The following is a 22,423-nucleotide window of genomic DNA, read 5'->3' on the forward strand; positions in this document are numbered from 1 at the left end:
AATTAGGGATAAAAGGAACGTACCTCTACATCATAAAGGCTATTTATGCTAAGCCCCAGGCCAACATCATTCTAAATGGAAAAAATTGAAGGCATTTCCTCTAAAAACTGGAACAAGACAGGGATCTCATCTTTCATCACTTCTATTCAACATAGTTCTTGAAACACTGGCCAGAGCAATTAGACAGATGAAAGAAATTAAAGGGATATGTATAGGAAAAGAAGAACTTAAATTAGCACTATTTGCTGACAATATGATTCTATACCTAGAAGACCTAAAAAACTCCACCAGAAAACTACTAGAACTAGTAAATGAATTCAGCAAAGTAGCAGAATATAAAATCAACACCCATAAATCAAAGGCATTTCTGTATATCAGTGACAAATCCTCTGAGAAGGAAATGAGGAAAACTACCCCATTCACAATAACCTCAAAAAAAAAATAAGATATTTGGGAATCAACTTAACTAAAGAGGTAAAAGACCTATGTAATAAAAATTACATAACCCTAAAGAAAGAAATCAAAGAAGACCTTAGAAGATGAAAAGATCTACCTTACTCTTGGATAGGCAGAATTAATATTATCAGAATGACCATACTACCAAAAGCACTATACAGATTTAATGCAATTCCAATCAAAATCCCAATGGCATTCCTCATAGATATAGAAAAAGAAATCATGAAATTTATCTAGAAAAATCACAGACCCAGAATAGCTAAAGCAATTCTTAGCACGAAGAGTGAAGCAGGTGGCATCACTATACCAGACCTTAAACTACACTACAGAGCAATAGTAACAAAAACAGCATGGTATTGGCACTAAAACAGACTGGTATTCTCTGAGTCTTTTTGCTAAAGATACGGGTACATGCAGGCAAATTCATGTGCCCAGGTCAGGGAGTGATTCTCTTTCTTTCTTGGAGGTGTCAGTGATAATTTTATAGACAAAAACTAAGCCAATGTGACAGGATTTTGTAAAAGGAGGACTCTTAACAAGTGGACATTCACAAGTTTTCTGAAGCTCCTGTGAGCTAAAAAGGTGTCTTAAGCAATAAATCAGCAAACTGTCTAGAACTAAGTGGAACAGATAACCTAAAGAATATAGAATGAGGTCAACTACTGCTTCAGCCCTCACAGTCTGACCATTGATTGTGGAAGACATAGTTTTGCAACTGGAGATTTGTAAAGAAGACAAAAATTTGTCATAAAGTTCTCTTCACTTAAACTTCAAGTAAAGGAAATGCCCCAGGTGTCCCTATGTATGTCAGAGGCAAAGATGACATCAAATGAATCCATCAGAGACCCAGAAGGGCATGCAGGCAAGTGAGTTGTCTTCAAAGCCAAAGTAGCACCACTCAGAAGAAGTAACTCTTGTAACTTCAAAGCATGACTATTTAGCTGCTGTTTTTATTATATTTTGTCCTTCCTTATGATGCTAAAAAGCAACTTTTGAAAATGTCATATCATCTCAGCTGCTTTGAGGGAAATGGGCTGCAGTCCACACCTAGATCAGGATGTCCAACCTTGGAAAGTGTATGAATAGCAAGATGAAGAAACACCTGGAAAGGAAGTAGACCAGCTGTATGTGGTGGCTGGGAGTAGGGAGTGGAAAGCTCAGGTCTAGGTATTAAGAAATGTCCCCCCCAAAAAATCACCCTGCCCTCTGCTCTTAAGTGAGAGCACAGTTATAGAGAATTGATTAAACCTCATTATCTTGGCCTTTCTTCTATAAGGTAAACAGAATCAAAAGAGAGGTGGATTTAAGATGGCACAAAAAGAGCCTGCTGTTTCATGGTCCTACATGGCAGGCCAGCGAGTGCATAACCAGGTAAACCACAGTGTAGTTTCTAGCACAGAAGCTCTTGCTCTTGGTCCTCTTCAATCAGGGAAGCAAGGATCTTTGTATTTACTTAATCAGTAATTCTTTTATGCATTTCACAAATATCTGTGGTCTACCTTCTAAGCTGATGTTTTATGCCAGAGACCATGGGGTTGCTGTAATGATGGTATAGGCAAAAGTCAAGTCCTGTGGGGAGTTCGCTTCCCAATCTCTTGCAGGAATGGGAGCCTCTGCAACCCTGGGTTACTTTAGCATGCCGATATAAGGCCTGCCAAAATAGAACCCTTCAACCAGAACTTTAGAACTTTAGAAAGGAAACTGCCCTATGACTCAAGATATCATTAACAGATTTTGAAAAGAGTTCTTCAACCACTGAAGCCTGAATGAAGACACTTAACTTGGCACAAGAGAAATGCATAAATTAAAAGGGAGATTGCAAGGCAATTGACAACATAAAATAAAAACTATTAGTATGAAGATTCCATTTAATTTATGCTTACTATATTCTATACACTGTGTTAGGTCATTTGTGTCCATCACAGTGATGTTTCATTAACAACTCTATTTATTCACATTTATTATTTCCTACCTAAAGATAAGTAAACAAATGTGAGAAATTGATTCCAGGACCCTCCACAGATACCAAAATCCATTGATGCTCAAGGAATTTCTCCAAAATTGCTTAGTATTCCCATATAGCCTATGCATATCTTCCCATATACTTTGTTATCTCTAAATTATTTATAATATCTGATATAACATAAATGCTATGGAAATAGTTCTTAGACTCTATGATTTAGGGAATAGTGAAAGGAAAAATCTTCACATGACATGTTCAATACAGATGCTTTTTTGTTCAAATATTTTAGATCTGTGGTTAATTGAACTCATGGATACAGACTCAGAGGTGTCTGACTTGTGTTATGTACAGTTTGTGTGTGTGTGTGTGTGTGTGTGTGTGTGTGTGTGTGTGTGTGTGCATACGTGCATGTTCCATCTACTCCAGAATTACCTGGAAATACTGGAAAACTAATGACAGAGAAGTATTTGTTTGAATTCCAAAAAGAAAGAGCTAGTTAGCATATATTCTCATTCTCATTCTCTCTCTCCCATTTTTCTATCTCTATCACATTCTCTCCTCTTCCTCCCTAAACACATACACACCACATACCACCACACGCCATCTATTAATTTTAGAAATCAGAGCAGGTTGTCTTATAAGGAAAACACAAAATGCAGACACTATTATTAGCTAAGTGACATTTGGTCTGGTGTTTGGGTGAACCCATGGCAATAAACTAGGTTTACCATCCCCAGAATTGTCACGGATTCTAGCAGGATTCTTCTCATTTGCTTGCTGCTCTTCTCTCTTCACATTTCCCTTTAGGAAACTCTTGAGTTCAGAACTGGGCCAGAAGGACTCTGACATCCACTGTCATATCAAAGCACAACATAAAATACAATCTTTTCCTTAGTGTACAGAAAATGTATTCAATTCTGAGAACATTGTCTCTTTAGATACCCTAAAATCATCTGATTACAGCACTATCTAAACAGAGGAAATGGAATAGTTTGTCTACCCTCCCAAGGATGGAAATCTTCAGTGCTTCCAGGGAAACACAACTAACTTTCTTTTTAGTGTGGTAAAGTCTATTTACTGCCCAAGGGAAACCAGGGTGACTTCCTGGCACTTCTGCCTGAAATCCCTCACTTCTTGAATGTTCAGACATCTGAAAAGAATTTTTTTCCTCTTTCTTTAGGTTAACAAGAGTATTTTAAATTTTATCATGCATCAGAATCACTGGACATGTTTATATGCACAAAACACAGACTGTTCTTCATGGTTGATTTAAAGTATTTTCAAAGATAATTTCAGTTGTAATTATTTTAAGTATTCACACACACACACACACCATTATGATTTTAGCAACCACACTCACAAATAATATATACAAATTTATTTATACACAAATGAGGAAATAAAAATTATCTTTGAATGACCACATTGGACCTGCAAGTCAGTGCCACTACACAAATGGAAATAAAATAGTATTTGAACTAATCAGAAGGTTTTAAATGAGCCAACTTTAAGATATTGTTGGGATGTTCAGGCTTTGAAAATTATGCTATAAAATGTGAAGAAATGTAATCAGACAAGTTTCTACCAGGCAAAGAGCTCGTTTTTTACTCTGCAGCTCGAATCAGCGTCTACATGACATTTATATATCTTTAAGCTCTAAATCAGTGCTGCACAGTGGGGGCGAGGCGAGAGGATATCAGAATCACCCAGGAAGCCTTTTCAAACTACACCAACCCTCCTCTACCAGCGGTCCCTCCTCCCCCTGAGATCCTGTCTAAGATGTGTCTCTGAACTTGAGGAACACCATCTGTTCACTTACAAATAGGCATTTTTATCTCCAAAAGGGCAGGTTTCTGCACATGAGCCTCTCACATGTATGGTAGGGGGAGGGGAAACCCTGAAACATACATCAATGACATCATCTTTCAACTGAATGCTGACATGTTAAAAAATGGATATGTCTATAATATTTTCTGTGTGATATATTCAGTTGGTTAGCCCCTTGTACTAACGAGGTACAAATTGCTATTTTAAATAGTCATATAGGTCAGAAAGCCTTATTCTGAGGATTTCCTGCATATTCAGGCTTTATTGTGGTATATTTTCATAAATATGAGCTTTTGTACAATTAAGAAAAAGAGACCTAGCTGCAGTCAACTACTGCTATTAGAAAAGCATAGTGGGTAGCATCAATTGCACCATAAGGCACTCTGAGAGTCAGCACTTACAATCCTAAGACCATTGTGTCACACTGCCTTTAGAGTTTTTTTCCCTGTCAAAAATATTGTTCTATTTTCCACAGAACTGACCTCCTAGGCTTCCTTTTCTGCAAGTGTTATCTTGAATTTGTGAACATAAGGTACAAACATAAATACACATGCTGCTCACATTTTATGTTATAATCACATAATTGAATCATTTTATTCAAGCATGCCATTGCCAATTTATTTGGAATATTGAATAAATTTAGTATTTTAAATTCAATTCTCATAAATTACTCTCAATCTTGAAAAATAAAAATATTTATGTGAGTGGATGTGACACTTTAAATTGATGGGATTAAAATATGAAAATGATACCAATATTTGATACAACAAGCATTTACATCTATGAAAGATTTCTGAGTAGTTTTCATAGATACTTAACCTCTGAGCTATAATAATATTAACATTTTTAAGTAGCTAATATTTTTTAATGTTCACTTTATCCCACGCATGATTATCCACACATTGTGTAAATGAATTTGTCTGCTCATATAACAAACAACATTACTATCCCAATTTACAGACAGGAAGAGTATGAACAGCTTGTGAAAGTTTCTAAACAGCAAGAATTAGAATCCAGGAACTTTTGTTTCAGAATTCAAACTCAGAAACACTTGGTGAGAGTTGGGCTGCATTAGTGTTCTATGGTGCATTCTCATGTGTGGTCCTGTCAGCTCAAAAGAATATGATTCTCACCCATGCCCTTGACTTCTGCCCAGTGGTATCATGGAAGTTACCATGGTACTAAATCGGTGCTACCCTTGTATCCTTTTGCATTAATCACCTTCTGTGTATGTCTCTGATGCAAAATTGCCATCAAAGATTCAGAATGCTAAATAGCCCCTCTTTATAATTTTTTCCATGGAAGCCCATTATCATGTCAATGTAAGGTAATCTTACTATCTCCTCTTCTTAACCTATAAAATTTCCCTTAACTTAGCTAGAAGTTTCCATACTCTTCTCTTTTTTAAGTGTACTACGTGCAGAATGAGGAGAAACAAGCTGTTTCCTCACTCTTGCTTTGTTATGTGCTTTTCACCCTAATAGCTGCAGATAGAGTGAGATTTGGATATAGGAGAATTTCACTTTTCCATATTACATTCTTTAAATCAGCAAGTTTAATGGCCTGAGTCTTAAATGTAAGAAGCATTTTCTCTACACTATGGAAACTAATATTTCAATCCATTGTTAGACTGCATAAAAATCTGTTTGGAATTCAGAAACTAAATATGAAGTATTTCCATTATGCATTTCTCTTCTAATCAAAGATATATTCCATTTCTGGGACATTCCCCTCTTCCACAGGTAGATGAGTGTTTTAAAATAAATGAGAGGACTATTCTGTTCAGGCAAAGACAAAAGAACAGAGCTTATTAGCATATTTTTATCCATTTACTATGTGTAGATCCTTGTATTAACTATTGTTGAACAAAGAGTTCAAGGTATCTGAGGCCCAGACTCAAATCATACATGTTATATAAAGAAACAGAAGGAAATTATTGAATTTACAGAGAGATCAATAGAAGGTGCTATGAAAGCATGTGAACCACAGAGGAGACCTGAGCACCAGCAGATATGGGACTGGAGGAAATCTTTATCCATGGGCTAACATTGAAACTAGATTTTGAAGGATGGTTGGACTACATATGTGGAAAGAAATTTCTGGTAGAGTAAATGAACAAAGGCAAAGAAACTTGAAATTTTCAATGTCCCAGGAAACAGTGACCAACAACAGCTTAAGCCCTAGGAGAAGGGAAGTTGGCTATGATGAGAACATGGAGGCAGAGGTCAGTTCAATGTATCTCAGTACTCCAACACTCCTCCTAAAATAACTCATTTTACTTATTGTTGGAAGCATTTATCTTCCTCCATTATTCAAATAAATTCCTTCACTTTTTTCGGGGGGTGGGGTTAGTAATGGGAGATTGAACTCAGGGGCACTCAACCACTGAGCCATATCCCCAGTCCTATTTTGTATTTTATTTAGAGACAGAGTCTCACTGAGTTCCTTAGCACCTCACTTTTTGCTGAGGCTGGCTTTGAGTTTGCAATATTACTGCCTCAACCTCTCTAGTCGTTGGGATTACAGGCATGCGTCTCCACACCTGGCCCTTCACATTATTTGACCTTGTCCCCTACAATCATGAATGTGTTCAACAGAGCTCCCCCAATCTATAACCGTGTCACTTGTAGTCCTTGGTTGGATGGTCAACTAGGTGAAAGGCAATCTGCTACCTGTAAATGGTCCCCATGGTTTTTTCAGAGTAACACAATAGCAGACAATGAAAAGTAATAAATGGGGAAGTTCTCTTTGACCTCACCAGTGACAGAAATGCAAGGTGAAATTTGCCTTTGAGAATAATAATGATCAAAAGTTTTTCTGGTCCTAACAAGAAACAAAATTGCAAAGGGCAACAAAAAATAGCATTGATTAAATTAAAATGCACATAAATTGATTATATAATTTACTCATTTATTTATTATGCAACCACTCTTGGGATTTTCTAAGCATTAAGTCCCTGGAGTAGGGGCAATGATATGATTCAAATATTAGTATAGTGTAGCAAAACTCTGAGCAAGCAAATAATAGCAATGCCTTTATCTTTAAAATACCCAACTTGTTAAGATTCTCTTTGATGTTTGGTTGCACACTGAATCCTGCTCACCAGGCTGTTCTTGGCCAGTGGGGCCATCTGGTGGATCAGGTGAGTGATTATCTGAACTACAGTTTCCTCAATATTTAACTTCATCTCTTTTTGTCTTTTGTCTCACATAAGTATGTATAAATTAGCTTTGGAAATTTTTCACTTGAATTACTTTACTTTTTCTTTCTTTCCTTATATTTTCATTTGTTTTCCTCAATCTTATAAGAAAAAAGTTATTTTCTTTTTTTTTTTTTTACTTTCTTCTTTCCTCTTGATACAATTTTTTAACCTACCACAAACAAAAACAACCAATATCAACATAAGGCGATTTAGCACTAGTGCTACACTTTTGTTAAAGATAATAAAGTCTATTTCCAGTTGAGATTGGAAAAGAACTCAAAGAATTGTTCCATATTTGAGAGTTGTTAGAAATGTCATGAAATAAACTTGAAAATCTATAAAATCTTACATTTTCTTCCTCATTCTTCTTTATTTGTACCATGAGCACAATGATCGCATGTTGCCTTTCATTTTATTTAATTATAAGTTGTGTTTTGATTGGATTATATATGCTGTAATAGCATTGTTTTCCATATAATGACACATGATTAACAGGATTGTGTGGGCTGAATTCCAGACCATAATTTATGACATGTTTCTGTGAGATAAAACAGAACACATTTCTAACAGTGAACTCATAAATAAACTTAGGGGAAATTTTAAAAGTAAAAGATTTCTAACACATATAGCTGATTTAGCCTATATATTATAGAAGTATCTCATAAATTAAATTGTTTATTTTGCAAATATATATTATTTTTCTGTGCCAGGCAGAACATTAAAGACTATAAAAAACAAATAGCATGTTAATAGATGTTGGTGAATCATTACAACATTGTATGAATAAACTATTTCAAGTCCCAGTGAACACTAGTAGTCCTAAGAAATTGTTGTGTTCCTCTCACCCTTTGAATCTTATTTTTAATTCGTTAATGCCTTTAATTAAGATGAGGAAACTTTACTGTTGCAAGTAGCTTCTCAGTGTTACCTAGTTTATAATTATATCATGAATATTTAATAATACAATTTTTTTTATCCTGAGTTCTGGAAATAGAAACCACCATCTCTGATGGACATCTTTCATATATCCTCTGCTGGAGACTGAACCCAGGCCCTTCAGCATGCTGGGCAAGTGCTCTACCACCCAGCTACACCCCCAGCCCTCCCTTTATTCATCTTTCTGCTTACTACTGCTTATACACCTTCAGATCCTCACTGTTTTTCATCTTGATTATTAGCATATACTTCTAAATGGAAACTGTGATTTTTCTTCCCACATTAATCCATCCTACACTGAGCTGCAACATGGTTATGATATCACTTCCTCATCCTCAGAGCTTTGGTAGCTTTCCAATATTACATCATGCAAGACCAACTGCCAGAGCAAGCCTAGAAACCTCATGAAATACCTCATGGTACATGTGTGCATCCAGGTGCATTCAAGTCCAGATCCCAATCCAATACTAATTTAATGTTGGCAATTTACTTAACTCCTCTACCCCTCAGTTTCCTCAGGGTTAAAATGAGGATGATAATGAATCCACCTCTTATGTAGTATTATTGTATATATTAAATGAATACATATAGAGAAAGAAAATACACGCATACATTTAAGAATGTGTTTGAATATTCAAAAATTTTAACTTATGATTCTTAAAATTACAATATTAAAATATCAATATTTGGGGCTGGGGATGTGGCTCAAGCAGTAACACGCTCGCCTGGCATGTGCGGGGTGCTGGGTTTGATCCTCAACACCACATAAAATAAAATAAAGATGTTGTGTCCACCGAAAACTGAAAAATAAATATTAAAAAATTCTCTCTCTTTAAAAACTCAATATTAATATTAAAATTATTATAGCATTAAGTGTAATGGTTTCTGGGCTCCAAATGCCATCAGAATTTGCCATGTATGACTTCCTCTTCTTTCCCACCTTCAATGTCATTGTTTCTTCAGCTTGGAATGCTTTCCTCCCCAACTCAGCAGATACAAATTCTATTTGTCCTTCAAGAGCCAGACACATTGTGCTCTCATTTAAGACTTTATTGATCCTTAATTTGAAGCAAGTGCACTTTCCTCTCACCTCCCTGAATGTGTATGTATACCTCTCTCACTAAGCTTCTCAGAGTCATGCAAGTTAGTTGTGTAGTCTTATTTTATACTGTCTTCTTAGCACTGCCAGAGATTATAATCTGATTTTCCTTGTCCTCAATCTGAGGACATGGTTTCTCACACAAAGCATATAAGGCACTTGCTATAACAATGCTGCATAAAAAAAAATCACCCCAGAATTCAGTAGCTGAACACAATAAGCATTTGTTTTGTTTTGTTTGCTTGTGTGTGTGTGTCACTGGGTCTGAGGCAACTGGATTAAGCTGTCCCAGTCTCAGGCTCTGGAGCCCCAGATGACAAGCACCAGGCTTCACGCTCCGAGCCTCGTGTCTTTCCATGTTTCTTTCATGCAACTTGAACTGGTGGCTACTCTAATGTTTCAGGACTAATGGCAGGAGCATGAGAAAATAAGCAGAGGTATTCAATGGGAGCAACTGGCATACTACAGCAACTTTCCAAAAAACAAGTCTCCTGGCTAAGGCAGTATCCATGAGGCAGGGAAGTCCATCCCACCCACAGTTCAATGGAAGAAATTGCAGAGACAAAAGGTAAAGGGTGGCTGAGTAATTCTATTAATAAAGAAGGAATAAAGAAGCAGAAAGAGTGCTATCTACCACATTAGTTCACTTTAGAACCCTTTTTGTAAGGACAGGAGGTCCCTGTAATGAACTTTGGGAAAGCAGATCTATGACAATGAGGAATCTTCAAATGGGATTTGAAAACAGTAAAATGACGTACTTCACATTTTAGAAGGTCATTCTGGAAATTATGGAGATATGAATTAAAACATGAGGGCAGACCAGGTACCAGGAAGCAATAACAAGACCACATGGAACGTGTAAATACAATGTGGCTGTGGAACTGGAGATTATGAGAGAGGTTCTACAGCTCTAAGTAGGAAAACTGGATAAATTTAGTAATCAAATAGGTGATACAAAGTAGATAAAGAGCCAGATACCAAGAATAGTTGCAAAGTTTGCATTAGCATGGTCTCATTCATGTTTAGAAATCTAAGTCAATAATACTCTTCTTCAGATAATTACGTAAAATAAGGACAGCAGGCAACATAGAACATCTTATAATAATGTCTTAAGTAGGGACACATCACAAAGCACTTTCATATGCATTCCATTTTCACAGCAACTTAATATGTTGATACTGTGACTATTTCTCATAATAAAGATGCTAAAATGCAAAGAAGTTAAAGGGATTTCTGAGCAAATAAGTTAGATAAATGGAAACTTAGATCCATGATTCCTGATCCAGGGTCTTCCCACTATTCCATTAAGTATCTTATTTCTTCAATTGGTAAAACAAGAAAAGCAACTATGGTCCAATTTGCCAGATTAAAAATTTAAAGTAAAATGAAGCATTTGAAAAAGTCTAGCAGGCAATGATCTATCCCCAGAAATTTTCTTATAAACTATGTTCTATTTTTATTTTCATTTTTGTTGAACTTCTTAGTGGATTTTCTTTCTTATACTAATTAAAGCATGTTATGCAAATGCAGAAATCATGCTGGCTCACTGGCTTTTACTTATCTCTTCATTTATTTATATTTATATTCTTTTTTTTTTATATATACCAGGGATTCAACCCAAGGTTGAAAACCTTTGAGCCACATCCCCCGTCCTTTTTATATTTTATTTTGAGAAAAGCTTTGGCTAAGTTACTTAGGGCCTCATTAAGTTGCTGAAACTGGCATTGAACTTTCAATCCCCCTACTTCAGCCTCTTGAGCATCTGGGATCACAAGCATGAGCCACCACACCTAGCTTTATTCTATCTTCTTTTCCTTTTTTTTTCTTCCTTCCTTACTTATAGCCTTACTTCTTCTCTCCTTCTTTCCTTTCTCCCTTCCCAAGCTTTCCTGTCATCTTTCCTGCTTTTTTTTTCTTTGTGTCTTTCTTATAAATGTTATCTCCACACAATCCAACTCCAAACTCCATGAAATCGTACCCCAATGCAATACACTTCCCCAAAGTTCAAATACCTACATTCTAGTGGACATAGTAATGTCATCCTTTTCATCTTTTTATCTCCTAATATCATATAAAAGCACACCCACCCTTTTGGATCAACAGATTATAGAGCAACTTCCCATCTACATACAATTCTCAAAATATACACTAAGATCTTTATTAACTGTGCCTTCTCCTTGTTCCTCCTTTATAGTAAAGTTGTGTCCAACATATATAATTCAGCCAGCATTCACAATACCCTTCAATTCACCACTTGTGATTGGTCGGAAGTGCTGCTTTGAAAGAGTATCAAAAAATGGAAACTGCTTTAGCTGCATGTTTCTAGAAAAGCAGTTTGGAAGGCGCCTAAGATTCGCATCCCTATAGACCTTCTCTTTCTTCTTCCTTCATGGAAAGTGGACTCTGCCTAGAGGTGGAAAAGCCATCAACAACTGCAAGAACAAAAGTCACACATTGTGGGTGGAACAGTGAGCCAACCCATAAAAAAAGACACAACTGAATTCTCATAGTGGCCTTGGACTGCCTTCTTTCAAATTTCTTATTATTAGAGACAAATATACTCATTGTCAGAGAATAACATTACCAATATATTTGTTTAAGTCTGACTTCTAGTTATATTTCTTCCCAGACTTCTTTGGTAGAAATTTTCTTAAACTCTTATATTTCCACAACATTTTTGTCTTTATTTAGAACCCTTTTGTTTATTCTGTTATATTATCTGTTAGATTTTAATCCCTTGGTGCACAAGGACTACTATTCATGAGTATTCTTTTTCAGGCATCTTAGAATGGAGCCTCACTAGAGTGGGGGGAGAGTGAAAGTGTTCTATATTCAATTGAATTGGACTCAATTCTGCCAGTCAATTAATGGAAAAAGCAATATACAAGGAACAGGCTGTTCATCAGCCCTTTTTAAGCAGTGCTCTTGATTTGCTACAGTGATATGCTAGGGCACTAAACTCAACCGTAGAGAACTCTGCCCCACGCACCACAGAATAGGGATCTGCTGTTTTGTTGGCCCTACTTCTATTCTCTTGGCAGTTATTCTTCCTTCTCAGTGTATTGATTCTCTTTGGAGAGAACCTCTTATCCCCACTCTCAATTCAAGTTTACAGTTGCCAAAATTAGCACATGACCCAGACCTTGCCATTCAGTATATTCCAACCATCTGCTTATGATGGTGGCTCAGTCATGGATATGTGACCCATGATAGACCAGGGACATCTGGGATTTTGTTGACCAGTTGAGAATAGATATGCTGTTGGTGTTGATATCCATAATGGTAAAGACAATGTAAACCCAGAGCCTCTAGGAATCCCAGCATTGAGAGCACAAGTCTGTGGATGAAGTCTCAACAGAGGAGAGCATAATCAGGATGAGGATGGGAGAGACTAAGTCCAATAAGTTGCATTTAAATTCCTGGGCTTAGAAGATGATCCCTAAAATTAGACTGGTATAATAAATGCTGTGTGTGAACTCTGGCAAAGTTACTTAACTACCCAGCTTCCTATGTAGAGAGGGGATAATAATCACTGGGTTTGAATGTGTTCCTCAAAGTTCAGGTGTTAGAAATTTGGTTTCTAATGCTGTAGTGTTGGGAAATGGTAGCCTAATGGGAGGCATGGTTCCTTTGGTCACGGCTCTTTCTTGTAAGTGGATTAATGCCATTATCATAGGAGTGGATTCATTATTGCAAAAGTAGGTTCCTATTAAAAGGTCAACAGCTCAGTCCCCCTTGCTTTCTCTCACCTTCTCTTTCACCAAAGAAAGACACAGCAAGAAGATGCTCATAGGTTGACAACCCCTCAATCTTAAACTTCCCTGTCTTTTGAACTATAAGAAAATAAGTTTTATTTTTATAAATTACCCATTCTGTAATATTCTATTATAATAGTATGAATGGACTAAAGCAATAATGTTACTTTAATTTGATCCTTAATGTGAAGACTAAATGAGACAGCCATATAAAAGAGCTTAGAACAGTACCTTTCACTAGTGACTGATCAATAAATGTTAGTCATAATTAATGCAGACAATTTTTACCCAGGGCTTTTGACTTATATACAGTCTAAAGACTCTTTTTGCTCAAATTGGTTTAAGTTGAATTTCTTTCACTTGCAACCAAATGAGTCTTGTTTAATACAACTAATAGAAAGCATAGAGCTCCAGTATATATAGGTTTATAACAGATCAAATCTCTTTTCCTAGGCTGGGGCAGAGAAGAGGAATTGAATCAGCCGAACAGGACCATCTGGTTCTCCTTAGTTGATGTCTATCAGCAATGTTATCTGAGGTCTCTGATCCCCCAACTCCTAGTTAGGAAGAGTTTTCCTCACTACTACTTCTATTTATTTACTAAAATTCTCCTTCTTCTATGTTGCCAGTTAATAATATTTCTGCTTACTGCTATAAAGCTTATTTTTAAAAAATACATAAAAATATAAACTGTAAGGAAGGAGTCAAACATAAGGACAGAGATAAAAATAAAGGAAAATATTTCTGTAATTAAAATTAATGTTCAGTTCCTTTTTTATTTAAGCCTTAAGCTGGAAAGTTTTTCCATACCAGTTTAGAGTAAATACTATTATTACTAAGCAGCCCATGCTAAATAGCATACTTTCCTTGGTGTAGATTTCTGGAGGGATATGCAAGGGATTTGCATGCTTAATTCCCATTAGCACCTGTCACTGGGATTTATTATCCCAGAGTTAATTCTCCACTCACTGCAGCCAAGAAAAAGGAAGCCCTTGTATGGATTTAAATAAAGCTTTTTAGTTTTCAAAATGAGATGAATTTTACGTCAGTTTCTTAAACATCTGCATTATTCCAACCCTAAACATTCATATTCAAATAAAATTTTGGTGGAAATTCATCCAAACTTGATTTTATTCAACAATCAAAAAAAAAGACTACTCATAATTTGAAAACATATTGGAGGTTGATGGTAATCAAGGACTTAGCTCAGTTTTAAAATCCACTGACTCTTACTCATGTAATTCAATATTCAATAAATGTTTATTGACCATCTATCATGTGCTAGGCTATGTTCTAGAATTATGGGTACAGCATGCTGAACTCACTACAAAAAAAAAAAAACCCTCCCCTTGAGAAGCATGTATTCTACTGGAGAATATTTGTACATATACCTGTAGGTATGCATACATGTATACAGGTAGATACATATAGAGAGATATAATCTAAGTGCTATATGGAAAATCAAAGTAGGTGAATACAATTGAAACAATGTGTTTCTATTTTAAGTAAATGAGTCAGAGAAGTAATCCCTAGGCAGTGATATTTGAGTCCAGATCCAAGTGATGTTAACAAGGAACCTATAAATGATACTTTATCCTTTTCATGAAAAAAAAAGTGTGACAGACAAGAAAACTAGGCAGAATATTGATACACAGGCAAGTCCCATCTGAAACCAACAAGAGCAGAAAACTTGCCTGTCTGTGCAGCTGATCTGCTGGTTAGAGCCTGCCTTCTCCTTGTTCTTGAGCTTTCCAGTCTCCCCTCCCTTTTCTACCTCTTCTCTACATATCATCTCTCAAGCCATTCTCCTGCCCTCTTTAGGCTGAATTCCAGTACTGAACTATGTTTTCCTTTCTTTTCTCTTACTCATTCTTTCAAGGAATTAATTTCATGCAGCATTTGCTATTGAGCCCTGTTATGCCCCAGACCAAACTATGTGATAATTCAACCTTCTTTAACTAGACTTGAGGATTCTTCCCCATTGAGTCTTTTTGACAACCAATTAACTACTATTCATTGAATACCAATTATACATCAGATTCTACTTTAGGAGCTGAAGATAAAATGATGAACAAGATAAAGTGCCTACTTTAGAAGAGTTAAATAAACTCTTTTACAAGTAAGTTGTAAATTTGAAAATGAAAAATTTTACAACTTTTGGATGTTGTTAATATGGTAGTGAGTATGCACAGGGATTTCCTCCATACTATTTAAAATATAACGTCCTTGGAAAAAAGTGGTACAGGAATAAATGAAATATAATTATGGTGTCATTCTCAAAAGATTATTAATGGCCTAGCTGCATGGTAGGCACTGTCTACATGTGGCTATTTAAATTTAAATGAATGAATTGGACAAAAGTTAAAATTCCCATTCCACACTAGCAGCAGTATAAGGGCTCAATAACCATATATGTTTAATGACTGTCATTTTGAAGAACATAGATACACGCATGTTTCTTCCTACAGAAAGTCCTGTTGAACAATACTGGTCTAGATAGCATGAAGATGATGGAAATCTTCCATTCATGATAATAGTAGTTGACAATAATTTTATGTGTGAGACATTATATACATATATGTAGGTGTGTGTATATATAATCTTTATACATATAATATATGTGTGTGTGTTTGTGTGTGTGTATTTGACTCATTTAATCCCCACAAAAATGTAAATATTGCTACTAGACCCATTTTACAGACTAGGAAAAAGAGATGCCTAGTCTTATTGCTCAATATCATTCAAGTAGCAAAAACTAAGAAATGAACCCACAGTCTGACAGTAGTGTCTACCTTCTTAACAAAGTATCATAACGTCTTGGTGTGGGACACTGAAGAGAATGAAGAAGAGATTTTACTCTGACAGGCAGAGTCTCTATAGAAATAAGAAGTGGATAATTTTGTCAATGTCTTTGGCAAGTATGACCTTTTTATGTCTATGAAATTTATCCAAAATAGGTCTTATATACCAGAGGTTTAAATGGAGTCAGACTTGAAGAATTCCAGAGTGTTAGAACTGAAAAGAGCTGACATATTATATGGATGAAGAAACCAAGGCATGCAAAGATTACCTGACCTGCCCATGATAACAGTTAGGATCATAGTGAAAATTAGAGCTCAAGTTTCCTGTGTGTGTGTGTGTGCACGCGTGCATGTGCGTGTGCAAGCATATGTGTGTGTGTGTGTGTGTGTGTGCAAGAGTGTGTGTTTACACATGGCCCCCATTGGCATCCAGAACTTAACATTTCCCTGGATAGTATTTATTAGTTTAAAAATGAACTAATCTTGAGAAGATATTTTCTTCTTCCCAGAGTGTTGGCTACACCAGTGTAATTGATTTATTAATCCATTCACTTTCCTTTTGTCTAACCTTTCCTTATTTTACCCACCCATTCTTTCATTCCTCCTTCACCCTTACAACAGGAATTCACAACCTAACTACTAATTCTTTCTGAATCATAGCAGTTTTAGTCCTTACACATGCTGTTAGGAATTTGGAAAATATGTCATAGGTTCCAAATCGCTTTAAGTGAGTATTCACAAATTTGCTTCTGCCTTTTTTTCTGGGAGAGCTCCTCCTGATATTGCCTCACCACCTTTTACATACTCCGCCTTGTCAGCCACCAAGATGCACGCAAAGAAAGCACTATTGAAGGGGTTTTCGTTGAGCTTTTTAGTTTCTGTTCCACTGCAAAGAGGTCATAAGCTTTCAGAGCATAAAACAGTCTGAGTGCAGCTGACAACCCAAAGGGTGGGCTAGAACACTGCAGAAAGCTTCTTGCCTTCTTCTCCATCGCTGAGGACAAGTTCGAGCCAGCAGCCGGCCTAATCAACCTTAAGACGCGAAGTCCCAGGGCGCCTCCAGTCCCGGGAAGTCTGGCTCGGGGTTTGCCGGCGTGGTTGGAGAAGCTGGAAGGCGGCAGGCTGAGCTCCACTGGACACAGCCTAGTGGCCCGGGGCGCGCCCGCTGCGCTCTCAGAGTCCAAGTCTGGCGCACCGCAGGAGGCAGGAGCGCTCCCCCTAGCCGCGGCCGCTTCTGCCCCCAGGTGTCTCTTGCCCTGGCTCCAGTGAGTAAACCAACAGCGGTCTCCGCCTTCTCAACTAGGCGTGCATCTCTCCTTCCATCCTTGCTTACATAAGGCGGACGGGCGCGCTCCCGCTGCCGCTTACCCCCAGCAGAGTTGGGCTGTGCCCTCCACGCCTTCTTGGCGCGGCAAGCGCCTCTGAGTACCCGTGCGTCCCACTCTAGGAGATGACTCTTTGGCCACCCAGCACCGGCAATCGGGGCGTCTCTTCTCTTGCACGAGACCACTGAGATTGGAGACGGGAGCGCCTCACCGTGCCCAAGCTTCTTCGGTCCGCTCCCTTCTCCTCCCACTTTCCCCACCTTCCCCCACCCTCTGGTGCCTGTGTGTGTTCCTCACAGGCTAAGGGACCCGGAGAGCAGTCCATGCTCGGCGCACGGCGGAGCTGCGGCCGCTTCTGCTGCTGAGGGGAGCCGAGAAGGTGGCGGTCTTGCGCCTCCCTGGACTTCCCAAGTGGGGGCAGAGCAGTCGCTCGCGGGAGACGTCAGTTGGAAAGGCACAGGGAAACAGGAACCTTCAAACTCCTCCTCGGCGTCTCCTCTCCACCCCCTTTGGCCCCTGCCCTTGAAGAAAGTGGAGTGTGGCGTTTGGCTGTCGTTATTTCTTGGGACTGCTTCGTGGTGCACGGATTCAGCGGCTGCCCAGTGGGGCTCTCCGCTGTTTGCGCGTCTCTCGGTGTTGTTCCCTCCGGCACACCTCTATCGACGATGAGGAAAGGTCTGCGGGCGACAGCGGCCCGCTGCGGACTGGGACTAGGATACGTGCTGCAAATGCTCGTGCTACCTGCCCTGGCCCTGCTCAGCGCCAGCGGCACCGGCTCAGCCGCTCAAGGTAAGGGGGTCCGCTAGGCTAAGCGGCCACCTCCCTTCGCTTCTTCCTTCTCTCCTTCTACATCTCCTCTTCCCTAGTTCTTCTGGCTTCCTCAGTCTACCTCGTTGCTCTCAACTGGAGACCACTTTATATTCCACTTTCCCAACTAGTCAAGAAGCTTTGATTATTGCGATTTTTAATCTATCTTCCGAAAGGGGCAAGGATGGACCAGGGACGCACGGGGTTTGGACAACGCATCCGTCTCTGTGCATGTGAGAGCCGGGGGTGTTTTGCACTTCCAGCTCCGCACGCGCACGTTGTTGCATAGTGTACACACAGAGGTTTGAAGAGACTCTCGGTACGGGTGGCTGTGTGGTTTGCCATAGATGCACCCTGATGCGAATGGTGGGCAGAGGCTCCCCGCGCTGTGCGGTAGCTGGGGTTGCACAGCCTTCACTGCATCTCAGCTAAGGAAATGTGTCCATTACCGCTGAGGACCCAAAAGCGCTGGTGCCCCTTGGCTGCTGCTTGGGGCGCTGTGGAGAAACACAGCCCGGTCGGACTTGCGTTCCCAGCCAGAGGCAGGCCACTGGTGTGCCTGCCTCTGCACTCTTACCCTTTCGTATCTCCTTCCCACCAGGCGCCAGAGAAACTTAAAACCTCTGAGCTCTGGGGGAATAGGCTGGTTGTTCAATCCAAATCTGCAACTCCCCGGGGTAGCCAACCAGTTCATAACTCGCGACATTTTAATTTAATGCGTGTGAGATTTAAAATAAGTGTCCGGAGCCTTGGGCAAAGCCAGGCTGGAAGGACAGCGGTTGGAAGTTGTGGGTGGATAAGGGCGGAGTGGAGACCCCGGGACTGGTCCCTTCACTCGCTTCTTGTTCCCAGAGTTTGAAGTGGTGGCGACAGCTCCCAGCCTTAAGGGGAAGAAAGAGCCAAAGTTGCCTTTACCAAAGTCTCTCAGGTCATCTGGGCCCCTAACCTTCTCTCCAACATAGTCCACTTAGATCTTTTCGCCAGTTGGGTGGTGATAGCTGGCTTTGGAGAAGCAGAGCAGCTTTTTCTGAAAGCGGGTGGTGGTGATGTGGAAGGAAGCCTATTAAGCATTCAGAGGCAATTCAGGGATCTCCCTTACACACACACACACACACACACACACACACACACACACACATACACACACACCACTCATACACATCTTGGTTATACTTCTTTCCAAATTTGGAGAGCTGGGGGAAGCAAGGAGGTAGCCCCAATTCCCCGGGCGATGCTCAGACACTGGATTTTCCCGTCTGCACTCCATCTGATCTGTGAGAAGCAAGAGGAGCTGGGGGCAAGGGAGGGGGAAGGTAGTGGTGGAGTGGAGTGCCTAGGCAAGGCGAGTGTGGTCCGGGTGGGGAGGTAAGTGATTAGCAAGGCTTTGTGAATTAGAGATAGCTACTTCGGGTGTAAATTTTCCTGCTGCCCTGCTAAGTGGCCACGCTCATAAATCCTTCCTTCCTTTTCTCGCCAGATGCCTCCCATCCCCGAGGTTCTGCTTGGGTTTTCTTATGCATACCTCCAGAGCTCATCTATCTATTTTACCATGGAATCTCCATTGGGAATCATATGGTTCTTGTTATAGATTTCTTGAAATTGGTAAGAAGTTCTCAGGGCGGTAGCCCAGGATACTTAGAGGAAGGTATTTGGAAGCTTAAGTGAGCAACCTGATGAATAGATGTGGAATCAACCGCGTGACTCCCTATGGAATTCTCCTGCTGTTATTGGGCACACAAAGGACTGAGCCATGGGGGTGGCCAGGCACGGGACATGGTGAGAGAACTATTTGGGGAAAGGACAAGTTAAAATCTCCAAAGATGCCAAAAGGAGATAGGATGCCTGCTGAGAGCTTACAACAGTCCAATTAAAAAGACTGGGAAGAAAAGGGATCAATAAAGATAATCAAACAGGACATAGTAAATGGATTGATATTGAAAGAAGAAGGGAGAAGAGATTTTTAAAAAAAGACACTCAAGATAGACTTGAGTGTTTTCCTCTTGCACTTTTTCTTCTTATAGACCAGGCAATTCAAGAGTTATTTTGATCTTAACTCGAAAAAGAAAGTGTATTCTGTGGTGTGTATACATTTCTGTGCACAGTTCTCCATTTACTTCATTTAATTCTTTCAGTTTCCAGTGATTTTTTTTTCTTAAATTATGTGTCCTGTGAAATGCTGCCACAACCACTTTTATGATTGTTATTCTCCATGTTCCAGGACATCAGCTCTTCCTGTGTTCTGTTAGGTATCAAAGGAAACAGAGAGCACCAAACTCTACCATAAGCTACTGTCCCCATCACTGCTACCTATTATCCCAGCCAATTTAACGTTGAACCACCATTAACACTTTCCTTTCAGAATCACATATTTACAATGGGCTGGCAGTCAGACATCCATTTCCTTCAATATTTCTCAGGTCTACTCATTTTGCATTAGAACAGCCCATGCCCTCAAGCTATGATTTCCTTGTTCTATGAGTTAAAGACTGGAGTGGAGTATTTTTATGAATGTGCAATTAAAATAGTACAGCTCATTTAAGTACTTTACAACATTAAATTTTTGATCCATTGTTGAAGAAGTGCTGGAAAAAATTAGAAGCTTTTGGAAAATATATGTCTCTTTGGAGATAGCCAAGGAAAAAACAGGTCTTTCAGAGCAAAACAGAGTGGATGTTATTTGTGAATATTCTGAGTTTGTAACTGTGGTTTAAAGACCGACAGCAGTCATTTTAAACAGGTCCTTGGGAAATTCTCTAGGCTTTAGGCAACAACTTTCTTCTTTCCTGCTATGCTCTAATTGTTTCATTCAGGATTGCTGGGAACTCCTAGCTCCAGGGAATTTGCCGTGCTTCTGATTCCAAGAATGAAAGATTTTACTAGTAAAGGCAGCCCAGTGAGTGAAAGTATGGATGTGTGTGTGTGTGTGTGTGTGTGTGTGTGTGTGTGTGAGTGAGTGTTTCTGATTTGTGTAATTCTGAATTAGTGCCCTCCTGTTGTATAAATGCATTTTATCTAGACTACACAGTATTGATGTGCTGCTTATCTAGCACCAACTAGTGTTATGTTCAGAGTGTTAACACCTCCGAACTCAGAATTGAAAATTACTAAAGATTCAAAGCAGATTGGAATAACTCTCTGTTATCTTAATTTATGGTGTTTTTAAAAACCCACAAATATTACACTTCTTCCAATGAAAGAGTACTCTTATGCTTTTATGTATATTGGTGTAGAACAAATTGACAACTGGCATTGAAAACAACTGAGTTTCACTACAATTCTACCAAATATTTTTTCATTCTAGGGGAAGATTCATGAATTCACTTTGGAAATTTCCAATAAGAGAAAGTATGTTAGTTTATCTTTGTTTAGAAAAAATTTTATGTGCTATAGCTTAGAAAGTGCTTAACAGTTTTCAGGGAACAAACTTTTTAAGCATTTGCAATAAATGAGAAATCATTAGATCATAATAGACATGCATATGCCCTGGTCTTCTGTTTTCTGGATATAGAGGATTTGAATTTAAACAAGACAGGTTCTTTGGAGTATCTACCATTGGACTTGGGGAACTGCTTTTAATCAGAATTTATACTGATCTAGTTTTAGCAAACCCTTAATGATAGGAAGGAGGCATCAGCTCTATTAGGCAAACCCTGTTAGCTTATTTAGAACTATTGTTGAGACTTTAATATAACTGTTCTCTAATGTATGCTAGTGTCTCCAATTAGTGCAAACAGCAAGAGTATGCTCTATTAGGCCTTAACTGCATTTAGCACTTTTCTGATTCGGGTCATGGCTTTGCTGGAGCAGCAGAGGGAGTCACTCTCAGAAGAAACATTAACATTACAGGCTGCAACCACTTCCGGAGAAGAGTAGGGAAAATGGTGGGAGTAGAGACTGAGCCCCTGCTCCTGCCTTGCAGCTTTGGCCTACATCTTTTTTTAGTTTGACTTTTGTACTTGTAGCAGTTAAAAACAAACCCATTCACATGTTCCCACACATTAAAAACTTATTAGCTCCTTTGACTTGAATATAGTATAAGAGGTACATCTCATAACACTTTTCTCCCAGACAATGTGCTGTTCCTTAGGAACATAGAGTTGAATGAGACCTCAAGAAGATGGGCTTACAAATATATAGTACAATTCACTTGCAAGAATAATTCACTTTCTGAAATATAACAGTAGTCACAAGTATAGTATTTTCTGGATTTAGACATCTGAGATAGTAAACATAGGTTAGGCCAGGATTCTGA

General features: G+C 38.9%; 1 protein-coding gene across 2 annotated transcripts in view; it reads left to right on the forward strand.

Moving 5' to 3' along the window:
• Positions 1-17,295: 17,295 nt before the first annotated feature.
• Positions 17,296-22,423, forward strand: part of Unc5c (unc-5 netrin receptor C) — a 349,998-nt gene continuing 344,870 nt past the window's right edge. The window contains exon 1 of one of the 2 annotated variants that reach the window (XM_005337567.4): positions 17,296-18,153. In XM_005337567.4, coding sequence (XP_005337624.1) covers positions 18,030-18,153 — 124 coding nt within the window. In that variant the 5' untranslated portion in view covers positions 17,296-18,029. The remainder of the gene's footprint in view (positions 18,154-22,423) is intronic. The other variant, XM_005337568.4, reaches the window with a different exon arrangement.

This window comes from Ictidomys tridecemlineatus, chromosome 9, assembly GCF_052094955.1.
Source record: "Ictidomys tridecemlineatus isolate mIctTri1 chromosome 9, mIctTri1.hap1, whole genome shotgun sequence".
NCBI classification, from domain to species: Eukaryota; Metazoa; Chordata; class Mammalia; order Rodentia; family Sciuridae; genus Ictidomys; species Ictidomys tridecemlineatus.